Source organism: Ceratotherium simum, chromosome X (assembly GCF_057802395.1).
Source record: "Ceratotherium simum simum isolate JZ-2026a chromosome X, ASM5780239v1, whole genome shotgun sequence".
Taxonomy (NCBI): Eukaryota; Metazoa; Chordata; class Mammalia; order Perissodactyla; family Rhinocerotidae; genus Ceratotherium; species Ceratotherium simum.
In genome coordinates this window covers 38467381-38489481 of record NC_141940.1, presented here as the reverse complement: position 1 = coordinate 38489481, position 22101 = coordinate 38467381, and the positions used below count along the sequence as shown (strand labels likewise).

Genomic DNA, 22101 nt, shown 5'->3' with positions numbered 1-22101 from the left:
TTTTGGAACAAATCTTGTATCTTTTTTCCAAAAAGGTAGGGAGAAAGAGTGAACGATCCCTCCCTCCTTCCCCCAACACCGGCCATGGCTACACGATTTTCCATAACATTTCACTTCTAGGATGGAGTTCAAGAAAGCTATGGTCATACCTTTTTACCAAGCTTCAGGGAAATCTGATACTTGCTACTTTGGTTTCACAAGGTCTAGAAAGCTATCCTCCTGTAACAACCTTCATCTGAATAAAAGGGTTTAAAATTGAGTGAATCATTTTTGTGTTAGAAATACAAGTCAAAATGCAGAGTGGTGTAGCAGCTAGCAAGACACTGCCAAACCTTGTTAATGTAGAGCAGAGGGTTTTCAACCATGGCTGCACACTAGACTTACCCAAGGAGTATCAAAAATATACCAGCAAAATGAGACACTCTAGGTTTGGGACCCAGTAATCACCATTATTAAAAGCTCCCAGGGATTCTAATACACATACAGGGTTTAAAACAACAGTATAGAAGAAAACCCACTGGCCTGTGGTCTGTTCCTAATGCCAGGATCTTGGACAAGTCATTTATCCCCTTTCTCTGTGCTTCAGTTTCTTCCTCTCTAAAATGAGGATATAGAATCATGAATGTTTAAACCTTGGAGATCATCTGGTCTAGCTATCTTAATTTCTAGATAGGAAAGGGAGACCCAGAGAAGTTGATTTGTCAAGTTCACTCACCTAGGCATAAAATCAGGACTAGAACCCAGGTCTCCTGTTTCTTGATTGAAATAGATGTTCCCTGTTGTCTTTTCTAGTTCTAAACTATGAAATTTCCCAACTCTTGTTCTAGTCCAGGGACCAAATTTAGCTTGCAGATATTTTTGTTTGGCCTGTATGTGGGTTCTTCTTCATCTCTCTGATCTTTTAACGTTAGGGTGCTTCACAGTTCGGTCTTTGGTCCTCTTCTCTATCTACGCTCACTTCTTTGGTAATCTTTTCTAGTCTCATGGCTTTAAATACCACATCTATGCCATTAATCTCAGATTTATACTTCCAGCTCAGATATCTTTCCTAAATTCCAGACTCATATAGTCAACTGCCTACTTTGATATCTCTATTTGGATGTTAATTTCAACATACTCAAAATTGAACTCCTGATCTTCACCTCAAATCCTCCTGCTCCATCTACAATGAGTCTTCACCATTTTTGTTAAAAGCTACTCCATTCTTCCAGTTCAGGCCAAAAACCTTGTCCCAGATAACCGAGCTAACTAATAGCAGAGCAGAAATCAATACCTCTGTCTCCTGAGTTTTATTCCAATGATCTCCCTTCACCACTCCACCTTAACACACTGTAGAAATAGGCATGGTGAATGGATGACATATGCTGCCACCAAGGCATCCACATGTAGTTGCCTAGCACACACTGAGGTCCCTTAAGGGGTTTTCACTAACTCCTCCTCCTGACAGTCTCAGATGCTCCATTTAATTGTCTTTAGGATTTCTGCAAGAGCTTGCCTGTTTTTTGCGGCTTTGGTACGTAATGACAATAAGTGAAGGCTGAAAGGTGGAGTAGAAAATCAATAATAGCAAAACAAATGAGTAAAATACCACTGAGCAGCAAGCCCCTGAAAGCAGGGAGAATGCTAGTATTCTGTTTTGAAAAACACAGAGCCTTCTGGGTAAGAGACTGCAGCTACCTACAGCCAAAAGCAAAGATTGAAACTCTTAAAAACAACACCCTCACCTCTAAATTGACCCATCCTACAGGGTTGTTAGCTGGCCAGGCTACACTGCCCTTTGTGCTCTCAGATTGACCCCTGTTAGAGCTGACTGACAGCAACTCCCCAAGATAGCTGAAACCTGAAGCTTGCTCTTCAGGATTCTCTAGCCTCCACCACATATCACACACACACACACACACACATATCACACACACATACACACACACACGCACATGCACATGCACACACACACAGCCACAAAAGTATGGTAGAGGGACCTGAGCTAAGGGAAAGAGCATAGCTGTATCAACAGCATCCAGTTGCAAAAGTGGGTCTGTCACAATGGCCCACTTTCACTGTGAGGGCTTAGATTTGTGTTCTAGTTGGTTTGTGTTCTTGTTTCACCCATTGTGCCTTTCAGCAGTGGGAATTGCCCCTTCTCATAAATCAAAGGCACACTCCATTAGCATTGGTCACAAAAGGTCTCTAGTTGCAGCTACTGCAAATAATGAGAAGAAGAAGAGGTAGAGGATGGGACAAGGGATGAAAGGACATTCTCCACAACCCTCTGTCCTGGCTTCTGACTATAGCTCCAAAGAAGCAAGACAGGATTGGCAGGAACTTCTGTCAGACAGATGTCCTTGTTCACATCACAGCCCAGAATTGTGAAACCACTGATGACTCAGTCTATTGGTTTTGCCCGCTGCATAGACCTGAACTTGAATGAATGAATGAATTTTGAATAAGTGAATGATAATTGAAACTTATCTTTGTTATTCAGTGACTTTAGCTAGCTCTGCCCTAGGCTTTTGGAGCTTGTATCCAAGAGAACAAGGTCTGGGTCAGGAGCAGTGATATTTGAATTTGTTCAGTTTAATGGTTCATGCTGCTGTTGACTACCATCAGTTCAAATTTATTGTGCTTGAAAGACACAAAACTGGCTTCCAAAGAATTTTGTCCTTGGAAATGTACATTAAAACATACCTGACGTGGACAGCAACACTTGAAGGACAAAATGTCAACATTACTTTTGAACAAAAAGCCAGGCACACATGCAGAGATCAAGAAACCAAAGTGTAATTGAATTCCTGTTATTAAAGGTGGTACCACCAATAATGCATGATCTCAACAGTTGGATTTAGCCAGGAGATGGTCAATAGTCCCATCTGTTTGATATGATACTCATGAACACAATACCTTTATTTTATATAGAATGAGGTACAAAGACAATTGTAGCCACTGTGAGCTGCAGGCAAACATTTCTGACAACCTGTCTGGTAGGCCCCATCCTGGAATGCTCCAGTCCTAACAATATTACCTTTAGCTTAGTATTCCCCTGCCAGGCACCTATATTTAAGGTAATGGAAAACAATAGGTACAAGGAGCTTAAGGTTCCCTGGGCTTGCTGAGAAATTCAGAGGTTTTCCTTTGCTTAGCCAAATAAGGCCACATTTGGAATAAAATATCCAAAATGTATATTCCAGCAATATGCATTTGTAGTCAATAGAATTTCATTGAAAACAAGCATTGGGAATACAATAAAAGTGAAGAATCCAGGCACTAGAACCTTATTTCAGAAGTCTACTTTGTGCCAAAATATAAAGGTACAAAGTGATAATCCTTGCTCAGTCATCCTGAGACCAAATTAGGAAGTTTGTCACTGGTGTCCCACCCCCCAATCTCTTCATTCTGATTTATTGTTCTCTTTTCACAGGTCCTCATAAAGCCCTATCACCTCCTATTTCAGAGGAAAACAATCCAATCAACTCATTCAAATCAAAGTATTAGTCATTTAGTAATGTTACTTTGTTTGAGTAAAGCATTAGACATGAGACATAGTGTAATTTTAAAAAAAGGCTAATGTGTGGTTAAATGGTCAGGTTTTGACAGCAGGTTTGGGTTGGAATTCTAGCCCTGCCACTTGCCAGCTGTATGACCTTGGGCAAGTTACCTTGAGCCTCAGTTTTTCCATCCATAAAATGGAGATATTAATACCTAATCTGTAGTCTTGGTCTGAGGATTTGATGGGATCATTTATGTAAACTACCTGGTGCAGAGTAAGTACTGAATACAGGATAGCTGCTAATGTTTGCATTTCAGAAGAGGAGCACAGGGCTCTGGTAATTTCATCCCGGAAGTGTAGTGTTTAAGTCCCTTGTCCCAGTCTTGAATTTGTAGCCAATAATTAATAGAGTCCCAGGTTTAGACCCAGTGTCCTTAGCACTCTGAAATGGTAAAACTGTTCCCCTTCATTGGGGGAAAGATCTCATTTCTATTTTGTTCTCCATTATATCACCTGCAGAGTGCCGAGCCCATAGTAATAATAAAAATAACAACAACATTAAGAAGAAGAAGAAGAAGTAACATTTATTCAGGAGTTATTAGGTGCCAGGCAAGCTCTTTATGTGTATTAACTTATTTAATCCTCACAACAACTCCATGAGGTAGGTACTATTATTATTCCCAATTTTAAAATAATGAAAGGAAGACAGAGCTTAAGTAAATTTATAGCAGTCTGCATTCAAAGCCCATGCTCTTAACTACCTTGTTATATCTGAGCTTAATAAATACTTGCTAAATTAATTAATGGACTGTGGTAAACCCACCAATACAAGAATATCATATATACCCTTTTGTAACAACTTTTTTTCTTTATGACTTCCTGATTAAAGATAGTGAAATCAAGCTTTATTCCTTCACTCTCTTCCTCCTTTCAAACATCACTCCCAAACAACAGGGAGAACAAGGAACAGAAACACTAAACCTCCTTTTCTGATGATATCAAGAGAGGTCTGTAACACTGAACCACAGAATATGAAGATGGAAAGCTGCTACAGGAGTAGTAACTGATTTAGCAGAGTGGAGGGTGATTAAACCTAAGTACCTGAAGAAGGGAATATTGGTAAGCAACAAGCAGATTTGCCCCCTGAGAATCCCGGAAATGCTTAGGAATCAGAGGCACCAAGTACTTTAGAAGTGGGGGTGAGGCAGAGCACTAAGAGAGGGAGAGCTGTTTGAAGGTCTGTGTAAGGAGCAGTTAGATATCCACCATCCCCACCTCTACTGAGGAGAGCCAGATCTCTGCAGGAAACTGGTTAAATTGATTCAGAGCAACTCCAGAGCTGGGACACTTGACCCAAAGGAAGGTGGGAGTTGGGTGGGGCACAAAGAAGAATGATGAAGTTAAAGTCTTCATGCTTAATGATGAGACTCCCAGTCTCCTTCCCACAACATGGCTCCTGGAAAACTGACAGGATTATGATTCAAAGCTTCTGGGAGAGATAGGGAAGAATGAAAACAGCTTGCATCAAAGGATCAGGAATAAGAATGACATTGGAATTCTCAACACCAACAGTGGAAATTAGAAGACAATGTGTCATGCCTTCGAAGTGCTGAGGGAAAATGATTTTTAACCTAGATTTATACACTCAAACTATCAGTCAATACCTAAGATAGAATAATGACTTTCAGACATGCAAAATCTCAAAAATTTACCTCCTGTGTACTTTTCTCAGATGCTACTAGAGGATGTGCTCCACTAAAATGAGACAGTAAAATAAGAAAGTGGGAGTCATGAGATTCACGAAACAGTGGATCCAGCACAGCAAAAAGAGAAAGAGAATTTTCAGAGTTATGAAAAGGGAGATCTTAGCATAATAGTCGTGCAGCAGCCTTAGGGAGCAACAAGTTTAGATTGGAATAGGAGGACAGAGAGCCCCAGGAAAAGCAAATGAAATTGATAAGAGATTTAACAGGTTTTACCATGAATATAATTATTTTGAGAGATTCTATACCTGTATCAGACAGTATGTAAAGACAGAAATTCAAATTAAGGTAAACAAATTAAAAAATAAAGCAATTATTAACTCCAGTAAAAATCAAAAGTTACACATGAAATGAATTATTACCATAGTATACCACATGGATCAGCTATGAATGATATTTAGATAAGTATAATATTAAAAATACTAAATATGAATTTTAAAAAATTGTGACATAACTATATTGAAGGTTTGAAGGAGGGTAAAGAAGTATATGAGAGCTAACAATCCTCAACTATAATAGGAAGTCAAAAAATAATGTTCAAAATTGATTAATCAAGAAACCAGTAACAGTATGGTATTCAGAAACATAGAGGTAAATATGAGAATAAAGAGCTGCAAGACATAAAAGTGGTTGCTTCTGATGAAGCCTAGGGACTGCTTTGTTGTTGATACAAACCTTTTAGCATTTCTCGACTTTTAAAAATATGTATATTCATCATTTTGATAGTTTTTTGTTCATTTATTTTAATTTTCAAGGAAGCAAGTGTATAAATTAAAAGACGTTGCAAACCATTGCTATAGGCAATATAGCCTATACATAGAAATTTCAATTCTACTGGAAGTTATTGGGCAAGGGAGAAATACAACCATCTTATTCACACATTTGTTTACTCATTTAGTATCTGTCTCTCTCACCAGCATTTAAGCCCCATGAGAGCAGGAACAAGTGATGTCTAGTAAATGTTTAACAACTACTCTATGATGAGGAAGAAAGCTCTTATTTGTAGCATTTACCAATTTCTGTGGTGTAAATATTCCCAATGTCTGATCTCAAGCTACCAACACGATGCCACTGAATGCTGAGTTGGGAAAAGAGGCGCACAGTTGGCTTTTGTGAACTGGCTCTAACACACCACTGACAAAAAATCCTTTCCTATCTGGAGTTCACCACAGTGCATAGCACATGGCAGGTGCTCAATAAATAGTTGTTAATCTGTTGACTGAATGGGAAAAAACAACAGGAGCCCAGAGACAAGCAAACATTGAACTACATAATTTGATCTGGGAAAATATGATTTGGAATTCTGAAATTGAAATAATTTTGAAAGCTGGAACTACTGAGAGACTCTCTGCTGGTGATCAGAAAACTTCAAGAGAATAGGAAGCTGAAGTCAGATTGTAATTTAGATGCTAGGACACTATCAACCAATAAGGTCATCCTGGCCCCAAGGGAGAGAAAGTGGAAAGGAAGGTATCTATGAGCCAGGCACTCTGCTAGTCACTTTACACATGTTACTTTGTTTAGTCTTCACAGTAATCCTAGATGTCGATCACTAACCCATATTACAGATGGGAGAACTGAGACTCAAAAAAGCCTAAATAATTTGCCCAAGGACATATAGCTAATAAGAGTGAGAGCTGGGATTTAAACCCAAGTTTGTCTAATTCCTTATCATATGCTCTTTCTCCTATACCAGCTGCCTTCAAAAATACCTTTCAGCAAGGTAATTTAGGAAAAGGGGGGTTTTGTTTATCAGGGATGTGGAGGTAGTTGTCTCACTCTTCTATCGCTCTCTGGTTATGAAGGTATATCCTAGGCACCTGCAAAGTACGGGTGGAAATGCATCCAAACAAGCTTTTTTATAAGCTTTGGAGTCTTTGTTTTAGCTCTCTTTCCTTGTCTAAAGCAGAGTACAGGCTGCCTAGCAACCAAACTAATGGTGTCTTTTTTTTTTTTGGCCTTAATTACCTTATGTTTTCCACAAGCTCAAAGAGATTGGATCAAATATTAAAAGTAAAAGGTCTGAGTTTTTTGTATCAAAACATCTACTCGTATATGTGTACAATACACACACACACACACACACACACACACACACACAGCTTCCTACTTCCCTCAATCCTGTGATTAAAGGAAAAAGATAACTTAGTCTGTATGTATGTGATGCAATACCATTGGCTAAAAAATACAAAAATTCACCACCTGGTTGCTTGCCTAAAAATATACCAAACAATTGGCTTGAGCAATCATTCTTAGAAATTTGAGGGATTTTTGCAATTCTTGACCAAATTAACCAGTTGTTTTCAGTTAAATGTATGTGTGTGTCTCCTGAAAAAAGACTCATTATCAACATATCAACGGCAATAAAGTTCAAATCTAGCACTGTTAGTATCTCTGCTAGTCACTTTTTTTATTAGAATAAGAATCAGCAAAATCTTTGCTATCAACACTCAGGACAGAAAGAGATAAACAAACCTGAGTTTCATCTGAATCACTTACACAGAGAAGACGTAGTCCACAGGATAAAGAAATAAAGGGTGGGGGCCGGCCCCGGGGCTTAGCAGTTAAGTGTGCGCGCTCCACTACTGGTGGCCCGGGTTCGGATCCCAGGCGCGCACCTACACACTGCTTGTCCAGCCATGCTGAGGCCACATCCCACATACAGCAACTAGAAGGATGTGCAACTATGACATACAACTATCTACTGGGGCTTTGGGGAGAAAAAGGGGAAAAAAAAAAAAGGAGGAGGATTGGCAATAGATGTTAGCTCAAGGCCGGTCTTCCTCAGCAAAAAGAGGAGGATTGGCATGGATGTTAGCTCAGGGCTGATCTTCGTCAAAAAATAAAAAAGAAAGGATGAATAAAAAGGAGAATATCATGGAGAACGTGAGTGTTAGACATAACAGCTGCCTACCTGACAGCCGTCTTCCTTGCTAACAGAATCTCAATTTTGTTCACACTTTTCAAGCAGCCATAGGGTCAGTCATGATGGTCTCGTTCCTTTTTCTAAATTATTGGTTTCAGTATGGGTATGGAACATGATTGTGACCAGGAAAGTGTGGGAAGAAGTCTGCTTGAGGAGCTTCTAGGAAAGATTTCCTCACTCTTAAAAAGAGACACGAGAGACATTCCCCGTTTTTGTCTGTAGACAGTACTGTGTGTGACAGACCTGTGTGTGATGTCTGGAACCGTGGCTGCCATCCTGGGACCATGAGAACAACCAGATCACAAGGGCAAGCTAGCATGCTATGGCTTAGAAAGTGGAAAGATGAAAAGAACCTGGTTCATTGATAACATCTTTGAGCTGCTGAATTAACTGACTCTGGAGCTCTCATACCTTCAAATTTTGAAAAAAAAATTACTTGGGCCATTTTGTGTTGAGCTATCTGTTACTTGCAGCCAGAAGCATTATAACTAATACAGTGTGCTAGCAAATGCTAGATCTTTTAGACTTATTTATGCATCATTCTAAATACTTCTGAAAATGACTGCCTTCTACATCTGGCCTCCAATCTATAAAAATCCCCTCTGTATTTTTCTAATCTACCTTGCATCTTCGGCCTCCCTGTTTTCCTCTCATATTCCTTGTTTTCTTTGTAGTTTTCCTCTTTGCTTTTGTCTTTGCTCTCCATTCTTTTGTCTGCGTTCTTCCCCTCCCCACTGCTTTTCCTTCCTCTAACCCTTAAATGGCTGTGATTTGGATCTGAAATATGTTTACATGTACATTCATCTATACATATATAAACATTATTTCTTGTATATTAGAAGGGAAGAATTCTTCCTCGTTCCAAATGATTCCTTTCTTATAGAGATAGCTCTACTAGCAAAAGCCACCTGACCTCTCTTCACCCTTTTACTCATTCCTTCCCACAAAGGAGGAGTGAGTTAATTTGATTGGTTAGTTTGGAAGGAGAACTAAGCATGTGTAGCCCAGCCCCTCCTAACTTCTTTCTCTTGGGAGTGAGCTACCTACAGGGAGCAAGCACTCCGCTATGCTCCTCCAGGCTTTACATTTTACAAAGGGCATGCCCTCATGGGGCAGGAATATGGTGGTCCAGCAATGCTGGTGACTAGATGGAGAAGTCTGATTAATCCTCAGATTCAGTATTGGAAAGCTCAAATGCCTGTAGACTGAAGCCACATTCTCCAATACCAGCTTTATCAATAATAAAGGTAATATCTTCTTCTATACCAGCTCTCCTGTCTTCTTGTTGAATTGGTTTAGAACTTGGGTCAGAAACAAGACTTCTTTTTACTAGGCCCCCTTGAACAGCACTAGTATATATTAAAGTTTTATTTCCCTGTTCTTAAATATATTTTATTTATTCTTCACGTTTGTATGTTCTCATTGTGGGTTGCTTGAAGATGAAAAAAATTCTCCAACAATGTGTCTTTGTTTTATACATGTTTTCTGTAAACAAAAGGTGTTTTTAATTTGTGTGTGGTTGCCTGCTATTGATTGGGTTTCCTATGGAATAGAGGCGCTTGATAGGAAAAATATTTACCTTCCTGATTTTTGAGGTTTTCTGCTCATGATAACTTGTGAATCTGCACTTACTTGATCTGACTCGAGCTTCTCTGGAATTTCACCTCTAGCTGCTGCCTCTGTAAAGACTTGATAGAAGGTCTTTTCTTGGGACTCCACTGTAATGGTCAACACAGCATCATAGGCTTCCCGGAGTTTTGAGTTATTCCTCAGGACCTGGTAGGGAGTATGCTTATAAGGTAAACTGTAGAGCAGGGCGTCATAAGGAACAAAGACATAGGTTCCATCAGTCATTTTCAGATCATGAGCCCATTCCAAGAGATGCGTCTGAGTCTCTCCCCCAATCAAGGCCGAATGCATACACATGATGATTACTGAAACCAACAAAGCAGGGAGGTTATGGCAGCAACATGTTAGTAAAATATAGTATCAAAAACCACAGATTGGGAGAAATAAATAAATCTATTATAACCAATTTGTAAATGATTTCTATCTTATGCCTCCAAGATGAGCAAGATGTTGAAGCCCTGAGCTGAGGCTGAGGTGTGTATCAGGGTCTCTGGATCAGGCATACGGACAAGACAGATATGTCTACAGGCTACAGAAACTAATACTAGACAGGAACAAGAACAAATATAGCAAATGAGAGGTAGCATAATGAAGAGGCTTTGGGGTTGGAAGACCTAGGTTTATATCCTAACATCACCAGTTATTAGCTGTATACTCTTAGGTAAATTACTTAACTTCTCTCTGCCTCATTCATAAAATGGAAATCATAAACATGTGCTTCATGGAGGGTAGTGATGACTGAAGGAGCAATTCACATAATGGGCTTAGCACATAGAAATCAATAAATAGTAGCTATTATTATACCTAAGAATTAGAAGGCTGGGAGAAGATGGGAGATATTCCCACAGCCAGTGTTGCTTTTTATTGCCCACCTATTACAAACATACATTCCAATAGATTTTGACCCACTGTCCGCACCCTTACCAAGGCCATTATAGACAATGAGTGGCACTAACTCACACTCACCTATAAATGTTACTAATATTATGGGCAATGTGTTCAACTTTTAAAAACCTAACTTTCCTATAATTGGAATTACTTTGCACTCAATTTAATTCTTCCCAGACTTATGAAACTATGTTGTTTGGCAAGGCTATGCCAGAATAGAATGGATTAGAGGAGGCCACGGTTGAAGAATGGCAGCTAGATCATGAGACTGAAAGTCTTATATCCAATTTCGCCCTTGGCATGCTAAATGTGTTTAGTTTAAGCCCACTTGTGCTTCAGTGCCCACATCTTTAAAATGTAGATTCCAATGCATTTCACAGGTACATTGAGTAGTTTAATTAGACAATGCTTGGCAAGTATTCTGAGCTTCTTGAAGAAAGGCAAAGGTCCTATTGACATTGGTAAATATTAATTATGCATGCTTACGCAGAACCTTTAATCTCAGGGACTAAGTATACTTAACTACATTAGGTGACTGGTCTTTGGCATTTACATATTGCTTCATCTATTTTCAGAAACCTTCTTTCACTTGTTAAATACCCCAAGAAAGTTTCCCTTTTGAGCAAGAGCTGTACCCTTCATTTTTTTAAAAGATGTAACTAGCAAGTTATGAAGTTGATTTAAACACATCTCTCTCTCACACACACACAGACGCACACTCACCATAACTTGAGTTTTCAAGTGACCATTAGTTCCTTCAATATAATTATCGTAAGAGGTTCTACATGTATTCTGATGTTCAAACCTTCCTTTCAATACTCTAGGGATATCTTTGGAGCTAGTTCATGAGCCACATGAGGAAATCAACCTCCGTTGCTCATAATCACATATTGTATAATGGGAAAATGGGGTGCCAGAGAGGTTTCACAAGGCAAAGGTTGGATTTAGAAAGAGAAACTAGAACCAAAGGCCTCCAACTCCCTACATTTGGCTATACCATTAAACATGAATCAGTTTGTTCATATTAGTCAATTAACAGGTCCATTGAGGAGAAAAAAATGAGTTAAGTCAGGTGCTTCAGTAGTTGGCCAGTTCATCCAACAGTGTCCTTGGCAAGTAGGTCAGTATTGGCACCTTTCTTCTACAAAAACAGAGATGAGATGACTTGACCAAGGTTACCCAATAGAGATAAAACTCCATTTAATTTACTTAAAGGAATATTAAAATCACTTCATTGGATGGAAAATGTTAAATAGAACTAAGTGCTTTGTGTTGATTGAAATACAGCAAACACTTTAACATACACTATGTGTAGTGGGTGCTGGGGTGTGCCACCCAGATGTACCCTTTAGGACTGAAGCACTCATTCTCCTAGCTGCTGGAGGTGTTAGGAGATGATAGCTGATGCTGCTCCGGGAATTACCCTTAGCTGAAAAGAGCCATCTTTCCCAAGGGGCATCCTCTCAGTAGTGTGCTAGAGCTGGCTTGTGCTGGTTCACAAGAGTCTATGGTTAAATTTTCAAAGACTTTGTGAGCTAGTTAATGTCATACTGGTAGCATGAAATTGGGCATGGTGGGAGTGATTATACCATGGAAATCAGCAAATGCTACAAACCAGGGCTTTTTTACCCCCCTAGAAGGGCTGGCTGTTAAATAATTATTATCACACTGCACTCCTTTCTCTGCGTCAGCCTGTACCCAATGACTGGTCAACATGGGAGTACAAAAGCCAAGACTCCTTACCTCAATTCTGGACAACTGGGAAGGGCCATCCCAGCTCCAAAGCTCCGTTGGGACTGGCTGAGGCCTTTGTTGTAATTGTATGACGTGCAATTCTTCTTTCTGCCCAGTCCTACTGCCTTCTCTCCCTCACAGGTGTTGTCCTTAAAAACATTCTCCCAATAAGCTTCCTGCACACAAATCTCCATCTGACAGACTTTTTTCCAGAGCACCAACTTGCAACACTAGTTTAGAGCCCCACTGTACCCTGAACTGACTCCTATCATGGCACTTACAAGATTTATTGTCCTTGTTTATTTATGCCTCTACTACGAAACTGTGAGCTCCCTGAGGTCAAGGACTGTGTCTTGTTTGTCATCATATCCTGGTACTTATTATGTACCCAATGAGCATTGTTTAGATGCATGTTTGAAAATTTCAGAAAGAGAGATTGTGCGCTTGGGTATTTTTTGTTGGTTCCTTGAGCTATGAGACATAGGCATATTTGAATTATAGTATGGAAGAACAATTTGAAGTGATATTTGCTAGGCAGGTAGATACTACCATGCCTGTCTTTAATGCTTAGTGTCATTAACTATGCTCAAAACTTTACCCTCAACCTCAATCTCTCCTCTTAATTTTCCTTTCATTGACCCATACGGAGGACATTTTAGACAAAGAGTCAGGATTTTTATAACTGAAAAGACCCTTTGAGACCACCTCGCCCCTCTCCCCACCCCATTATTTTATACATCAGGAAATGGAAGCCTCAAGAGGGAATGTCACAGGCCCCTCTATTTTTGGCATGGCAAGATCTTGCCATTGAACACGATTAAAGTAGAAAGCATAAATACTAAATTCAAACAGCATCTTAATTTAATAGATTGAATGGTTTATGAACAGGGATTTGTGGATGCATCTGCTCTACATGATGATTTTACTAAATAGCTTTATTATCTCAAAATTAAATTCATTAAAATGGGATTTTACCTGTAAGTTGTTGTCAGGAAAGGATTAGTGGACAGAAACCTTAAATCCTAGACAAGGCCTGGGTCAACAGGTGATCATTGAATAATACTGATTTGTAAGTTTCCATCCTGATTGTTAACAGTCAAGCCACTCTATATCCAAAACAAGGACCATCTCACCAGGATATGATATTAGGACTTTCTCTGAGCTACCTTAGCCCCACTGAAGCTGTCTAGCAGCTATGTCTTCATACTGTGGTACCCACTATGGCAGGCTGTCCGGGACCCTCTCTTTAGCTAGCAGGAGGAAATGTCATGAAACTCTAGGAGAAGTCAATTACTAAGTCACTCAACTCCAACTTCTCTTCCTATATAGTCATGCATTGCTTAATGACGAAGATGCATTCTGAGAAACGCATCATTAGGCGATTTTGTCGTTGTGCGAACCTCATAGAGTATACTTACACAAACCTAAATGGTATAGCCTACTACAGACCTAGCCTATATGGTACTAATCTTATGGTACCACTGCTGTATATGCAGTCTATTGTTGACTGAAACGGCCTTATGCAGCTCATAACTGTATTGAAGTAGCCTGTCTAATATTTCCTTGACATAAAGGAAATGTGTTTCTCAGAAGGCAAAGTTTGCTTTTTTATTTGTTGCAGATTACTGGCTATGGAGTCCTCTGTAGAGGAAATCGGACCCAGTCTCACACCTTGTGAGGGGGAAATGGTTCTACTAGCTTGTGCTGAAGAAGTCCTTAGGAGTCATATTCATACCGTGAGCCCACAATATTGCTCCCAATCCACAAAAAAACCCATTCTATTCTCCTTGCTCTTCATTTTAACCCTTTTGTAACATTTTCTATGACTAACATTCATTTTAACCTATTTCATTTTAATAAATGCTGAGAGAGAAGGGAGGGTAGGCAGGCCAGTGGAGGAGGAGGGTATACAGCGTGATTTATCCCCAGTCTCACATTCCCCCAGGATTCACCCCATCAGGCCATACTGCAAAAGAAGTAGATTCATACTCTCTTCCTCTCAGTTTTCCCCCACCCAGTCTATAAAATGGATACATAAGAAGAGGGTGGGAGGCTCTAAAATCTACATGTTTCCCAGCCCCTGCAAGTGTAATTCAGTGCAGGAGGCCCTCAAAGCACACTTTAAGAACACTGCACTAGACAATGTGTGGCTGTTTCTATCGGCTGAGGACACCCCACACATTTTCACCTTAAGTCCTGAGACCACCACTCACTTAGCTGCCACCAGTGTTGAATCATGCCAAGTAGCTCAGCATGATGTCAGACGCATATCACATTCAATAGCCATTCCATCTGCATCAGATCATGTTTTTTCATACCCAATAAAACTGATATTGCAAGTGCATTTACTGCCTTGGCATTGCTGCCCAACTTGAGATAAGTTTTTAATATTTCTCCACACTTTGCAACATGTTTTCTTCAACTTTTCCTAAACTGCTATACAAATAAGGCTTCGTAAAGGAAGCCTAGATGTTTAAAGATTTCCTCTTGTGCTGGATCTTCAATAATTTTATCATTACTGATAGTGGACCCATTCACAAGAGCAAGTTGTCCTTTCAACACTTACATTTACTTATATTTATCTATACCAAATTCCCCATCAGCACTGAGGCTCTTGGCCATAGTCTTATCAGTATCACTGTTGTAGGAAAAGAGGGCTGATACCTGGTACCTTGAGGCACTTAAGAATTTCATCAGTGGGCCCAAAAGTTAAGAAAGAAAAATGGAAGAGCTGAATTATACACCATACATGGGACACAGGATCTCAAGTGAGCATGCTTTATAGGGGCATACTCCAAGAGGACAGAAGGCCGTAGAGCATAAGTCTTTCATTAGACCAGTGGTTCTCAAAGTGTGGTCCCTGGACCAGCAGCATCAGCACCACTATGAACTGATTAGAAATGCAAATTCTAGGGACCTACCCTGGCCCTCTTGAATCAGAAACTTTGGAGGGGGGACCCAGAAATCTGTGTTTTTGCAAGTCCTCCAGAGGATTCTTGTACACACCCATGTTTGAGAGGCACTGCTTTCAACCTACCTGAATGTATATCCTGGCTTTCCCATTCACTAGCTATGACATTAGGCAAGTTATTTAACCTCTCTTAGCCTAAGAAGTCTCATCAGTAAAGTGCATTAAATAATAATTGGCCTTACTATGTAGGAATGTTGCAAGAATTGAATGAGATAGTCCATACAAAGTCCTTGCAAAATGACTATCACATAACAAACTCTCAATAAATATTAGCTATTATCACTGTTGTTATTATTATTGGGTTTTTTAATTTACAATAATCTTCAACAGATGGGAAGAGGCTAGCCAGGTCCCTGGCAATAAGATAGCAATAAGGTATATAATTTTGGAAGAACAAGAGGCCATTCTGACTGTGTCCTATTTACTGAACATCATGTTGTAATGTAGCATTCCCAATTTGGAAAGATTTAAAGGAATCGCCAAATTGTTCAACAACCTGGTAAGCCCAAATTGAAAAGGATTTCCCAATCAGCCAAGCATTGATAGGCAAAAAGGTGAGGAGAAAGGAGGAGGGCTTGAAATAGCCATTTGAAAAGTTCTCTAAAGAGCTTTTTAGCGGGGCCTCCTGCTAGCCTTTGTCAAAATTAGCAAAAGAACCTCTTCTGGGTAATTGCAATCCCACAGGTGCTCTGCCTGATGAGTGGACACTCTTTTGTGCCATTGGATCAAAACCTCCATCAGGGCTCACGCTGTAAGGAGCAATGAGTGAACAGGATTTTGGCCCTCATGCCCACTCAACTTGATTCCCTTGCGCAGGACACAACCTACATAACCACACACAACAGCCCTGACCATAAACTGAGGCCTTTGTCTGTGATTAATATCTCTCCTACTTGATTTTGTCAGAAACAAAGATAATTGGTAATTGTGCCTGAAGCTTAAAGGAAATGAGCTGAGAATCTGGGAGAAGGTGAATCTCCCCTTCTTGGGGACTTCATTTACCCCATTCTTTGGTGTTAATAATGCCTACACCTACCTACTTGTTATGTGAGACTCACAGGTGTGGTAAAACTTGAAAGAAAATACCGCTGGGAGATCCTGAGGATTAAATGAGATTATCTATATGCAAATACCTTGTAAACTGTAGAGAGCTGTTCACATGTAAAGTGGTATTATGGTTGCTTTCATTGTCTCTATGACAACATCTAATAACACCCCTCCTGTTTCCCCTCACGGGAGCCCACAACTATTATTATTGTTATCATCATCTTTACTATTAAATTTTATCATTGTCTTGGTATTGTGTAAGCACAGTTTAGACCTGTCTCTGAGAAAGACACTTCTTCTGACTCCAGGAAGGTGCCAGTGATATTTCCTAATTGGCAACATAAATTTACAAGACAGAGAAGTGGCATACCAGCCAGTAGTAGGCTTGCTTTCTCTCCCCTTCCTTCCCTCCCCTTCCACCACTATCCCTCATTACCACCACTACATGGGGCTGTGATCCCTGTTATTGTGAGTAGATCAGACAAAACCAATCTTCCAACTATTTCTATTACTTCCAAATATTGCCAGGCCTCTCCAAATGAAGGGATCCTTTTCCACTGTATTTTACAAAAGGTCCTTCTCTGAAGGTTTGCGTGGGGGTTCACAGTGTTAAGAAGTAGCCTCATATCCAAGACTCGTATCCATTCCAACAAAGAAGAGGCCACGCCCTGCCTTCCTCAGCCCTTCTCAGCTGAGGTCACACAAAATACTTGGTGCCTTTTCAGTCAAGATAGATAACAGCTAAGAATACTTTAGCAATCTCAGTCCTACCAGGTGAAAGGGGCTAGAAAATCAGCTAGAGATCTGATCTGGTATATGCTGTGCCTGGTGTGTTGTAACCTTCCTCACTGCTTTCTTGGCCCAATCCACACTCATTGGCTTCTGATTCAGTTTCTCATTAGATCTCCCATTTTCTGATGGGACCAGAGATGTGCCCTGAACCCCAGGCCACTTGACTAAAGTCCTGATACTCTATTTATGTTCATACTCTGGATCCTGCTTCTCATGCTCCCACTGGCTAGCACACTGCTCTCAATGGATGACAAGTGGATGACAAGCCTATCTTACTTTAAGACTCACTCCCCTTCCACAACTCCTACTGTCACATCCCACCCACCACTTGGCACGCCCTCAGACACCAACAACTGGCTGCACCAAGAGTGAGTACCACACACTCCTTTGGACACTGCACGCTGAGCTGTCAGAGGTCATAATCAGGCCACAGCCCAACCGATGGCTCTGTTTCCCTGGCTCCCCTGCCATCCACATTCTGACTCATGTCGCTGAGGCCCCAGCATGCCTCATCTGAGTCTGCCTATGTTTTGTCAGAAACCAGAAGCAAAGTCCTGGAGTGCAGAGCTTTGAGTCTGCACTCTTTCTGAGTCCCTACTTCACTTCCTCTTGCTATCCTCCCTATCCAGGGTCTTCCTTTGCTCCATAACCTCATACCTTCCTCTGTAGGCTTTTTTCCCCCCAATCTTAAAATTTCCATTCCCTTAGTGGGCTGATCCATACTGTTATAAAGAAAACAATCTGATTAAACAAAGTCATATTAAGACAACAATGACTAGTAACTTAAAGTAAGGAACATTTACTTGCATTTTCATTAACTTAAAGCAGTGGTTCTCAATTCTGGCTGCTTTTCAGAAGCACCTGGGAAGCTATTTAAAATATCTTTGCTTGGGCCCCAACTGCAGACCATCAGACTCTCTGGAGGTGTCATTCTGGCACCAATCATTTTAAAAAGATGTCCATGTAATTCTAGTGTGCAGGCAGAGTGAGAACCACTGACCTACAGAAATGAATCTCTAATAGTAGGGCAATAATGTGTACATTTGCTACCTCCCCGCCTCAAAGGAGTTGTGGGTGGTGAGCACTCAATCCTAACTTCTCTCAGTCTGACAGCCCAAAGAGCTTCAGGGCCTGGATTTATTTAACATTTCATGGTAGAGGCCAAAATGTCATTTCAAATAGTATACTATTTAGAATGGGTGGGATGTGAAACACTCATGGAATGTAAACTTGCAGGAGACACCGGGCTTCATGAAGATTTGTAACATATTATAAAATTATGATATTAAATATGTTAGCCTGTTTCTGGCATGACTCTTCCCTGGAAATGGTTTTATATCTTTAAAAACAATTCTGTGCTCTGCTTTGACAGTATCATGCTCTATTATGAAGTAATCAGAGCCACACTGCTTAACATTACGTAGGATCTTGTAGACTGGGGCTGGAAGCAGACTACTGTAGTTCCTGGAACTAAAAATTCTTGCCCTCATCCTCCCATAATGATCATAATTAAGGTCCAATACTGGAGACACTTGAAACTTAAAATGGGCTTCTGTGTATAAGCCAGGGCTAAGCTGGACCATTCTCTAACAAGCCCATTGTTATGTTAAGGAAATGACTGGGACCAGAACTAATCCTAGAAGTAATCAGTTTGACAAGTAGTTTCTGAGCTATCTGTCCTAAAGTGGTGGACTGGCTGCGATGGGGGAATGAGCAGTGTTCCTACAAATTGCTGCCACCTTCCAGAAAAGAGTAAAGTGGAGATTAAAAAATTGGAATAGAAAAGAATCAAAACCAAGTGTCACGAGGGCTTGCAATAAGTGTAAATAAAAGACATCTGATTCAAGAGGACCAGGAAGGGCCCCTCCTCCCCAAATGCACCCAACTCGCCTTGGTGATGGTAGCTTCAGTGGGTCAATCCTTTGCTTCACACCTTGTCCATTGTCTCTGCAAGAATCATCTTTGAACACAAAACTTCCCTTGGAAGGGGAAAGGTAAACATTTAGGCAGTCTTCTCATTTCAGTATGCTTTCATTTATCAGCTAGGTCCCTCCATATCAGCTAATTGTGTGCTGCAGAGAGAGAAGCCCTGCTTTTGGGGGTCAGAGGAGAGAAAGGGGATGTGCATTTTGGAGTCCAGAGAAGACAGGTTGTAAGTGAGATGCGATGACACAAGGGCACTGGGCACCTATGAGGGAAAGTACCCAGAAATGAGTCCAAGGTAAATCTCCCTTCAGTGACTAGGACAGACAAACATGGAGCCATAAGAACACCCCTCTTTGGCTGATGGGAAACTACCAGGGTCCTAAGGGCATAGAAGGTGTGTAGCCAAAGTTGCTCTTGATGCTATTGTTCCCCACCCAGGTGCTGAGAGCAGGCGCCGGCATCCAAGGGTATTTTAACCACAGAGTTGTTTGTATCTTTATTCAGTTCATAAAATAGGCTCTGTTGAAGCAGGACAGTCTTGGGGCCTGAGTGTGAGTGAAACAGGGCAAATGCATGAATACTACTATGCTATCCTAGGGTGTGAGGGTAGGAAACCTTTTGGAAATTGTAATATCTTCGACTGAAGCCATCTTTAAACCTCAGCCACGAGAAAGCACTCACTGCGAATTCTGTCTGCCTGGCTAATCCCCTGGAGAGCTTCCCGAATGCTTTGGCCGTCTTGTCCTGTGGTCAGGACGACCCCTACAGGTAGGCCGCGGCTCCGAAGAGCACTGGCAACTCGATTGGCTGTGTGCACCCAAATGTCTTCATCTGAGGAAATGACTCCAGCATGAGCCCACTGGAAATATTTCATGACAGTTACCAGCACCCGGATGGCAGAAGGGAGTGTCCGAGAAAAGGTCGGGTAGCTCTTTTTATTGTCCAATTCATAATTCACACAAGCCCAAGAGAAAATCCCTTTGTCCCAGCTGTTTCACAGGAGCGAGGCTGCCTCACAGTAGCCAAGGTTGGCAGGTCCAATAAATACTGAGGCCATCTGGTGGTGGGAAATGAAACTGGAAAGGGCCCTGGAAGTCTGGCAGTCTTCATTGAGAATCACATATTCAAAAGAGTAACTCAGGTCAAACGATGGGTCCCTGTTGATCCGCTCAATGGCTAATCGAGCAGAAACCTCAGGTAGGGCCTTTGAGAACAACAGATCACAAGTCCAAGGGCCCACTACCCCTATCCTGTAGGGAGGTGCCCTCACCTGCTGCAGGAGGGACGTGAGGGCCAGGAGGCACAAGTACCACAGAAACTTGAAGGATGCAAGGCCATGGTGTCCTTGCTGTCTTCTGGGAGCCGCAAACCAGAGCATAAGGTGAAAGAAAGGCCCGAGTCCCAAAAACATAGCGCTCCTGCTTCCAGCAGGCTAATGAAGAGATACTGGAAGGTTAATCTGCTGTCCTGAGATGGACAGTGGTGTTTCCAAATGCCTATCAATCAGAGAAAAAGATGTGTTACTCACATTATTCCTGAAGCTTCTGGAAATATTGGTTAGGAAAGAATGGCAAAGGAATGGCAGTCCCCAAACTGAAAGTTTCTTTCCTCCACCCTGACCAAAACTCTTCCTCTTCCTATACTTTCTATACTTTTTATCTCAGTATATGTCACCTCCATCCACAGTTCACCTACTTGCTCGAGTCAGAAACCTGATAGTCAACGGAGACTCTTCCTTCTTGTCTGCCCTGACATTCCATCCATCACCAAGTCCTGTTGATTCAACTTCAGTAATAGCTGCCCACGTCATAGTGCTGTGAGGATTACATGGATTAACACACAGCAAGTGCTTATAACAAGGTCTGGCACCTTGTTATATTAGTGATATTATTGTCATTATTATAGTTTTAAATATGTCCATTTTTCTCCATCATACAGCCCTCTTAGACGCACAGATGTAAACAGATAATGGCAATGCAGAGTCAAAAGTGCTATGATTGAAGTAGCTCAGACAGAGGAAAAGAAAGGATCACCCAAACCCGGATTTGAGGAGGGGAGAGGATGAAGGAGGAGAGACATCTTTCTGAGTTGAGTATAGAAAGAAAAGTTAGCCAGCAGAATGAGGTTGTGAGGGGGGTTGGTGCTAAGAGCCTTCCAGGCAGAAGGAACAACATGCAGTAAGACCCAGACGTTAAAACAAAGGATATGTTAGATTCTCAGAATTCCAAGGCATTTGTTCTGCTTTGGTCTGTAATGTCAGCCAAGGCAGGAACTAAATCACCAAGAGTCATATATGCCATTCATGGGTTTTTAGATTTAATCCTGTAGACAATGGTTTTAAGCAGAGAAATGGAATAATCATATTTCTATTTTTTAAAACCACTCAAGTAGCAGTGTGGAGAAAGGGTTGGAAGGGAGCAAGACTGGAAGCACAGAGACCAATTTGGAGGCTGTTGCAGTAATTTATATGAGAAATGATGACAGACCAAGAGAGTGGTAGTGAAGATGTAGAACAACGGAGATGAATTCCTCCAAGACTAAAAATATCAAAAAGATTAAGTAGAACCAATAACAATTTGGTGACTGACAAGAGGTAGAAGGTAAGGGAGAAAAAGGAGGACTCCAAGATGATTTTGAGCTTTTCATACCTAGGCAACTGGTTGGAAAATTATATAAGTTTCTGAGATAGGGAATACTAGAGGAAGGGGTGGGAAATACAATGCATTTTATTAGACATGTTGAGCTGGTGATGCTTTTAGAATATACATGTGGCAATATCCAATTGACAATTTGACATACTGGCTTTCATAAGAGAAAGCTGAGCTAGAGATACAAATTTGAGAGTTATTAATTGATACAGTGTAATTGAAGACATGGTAGTGTATAAGATCAACAAAAGAGAGTTATGGAGTCAAGAAAGAAGACAAAGAACAAAACCCTC

At 40.9% G+C, this 22101-nt stretch overlaps 1 protein-coding gene across 1 annotated transcript in view; it reads right to left on the bottom strand.

Annotated features, from left to right (window-relative positions):
- The window catches only part of GUCY2F (guanylate cyclase 2F, retinal), an 89094-nt gene extending 68480 nt beyond the window's left edge, over nucleotides 1-20614 (bottom strand). The window contains 2 exon segments of the mRNA XM_004440478.2: nucleotides 9806-10107; nucleotides 19842-20614. Of these exon segments, the coding sequence (XP_004440535.2) occupies nucleotides 9806-10107; nucleotides 19842-20571 (1032 nt within the window). The 5' untranslated portion in view covers nucleotides 20572-20614.
- Between the last annotated feature and the right edge of the window lie 1487 nt (nucleotides 20615-22101).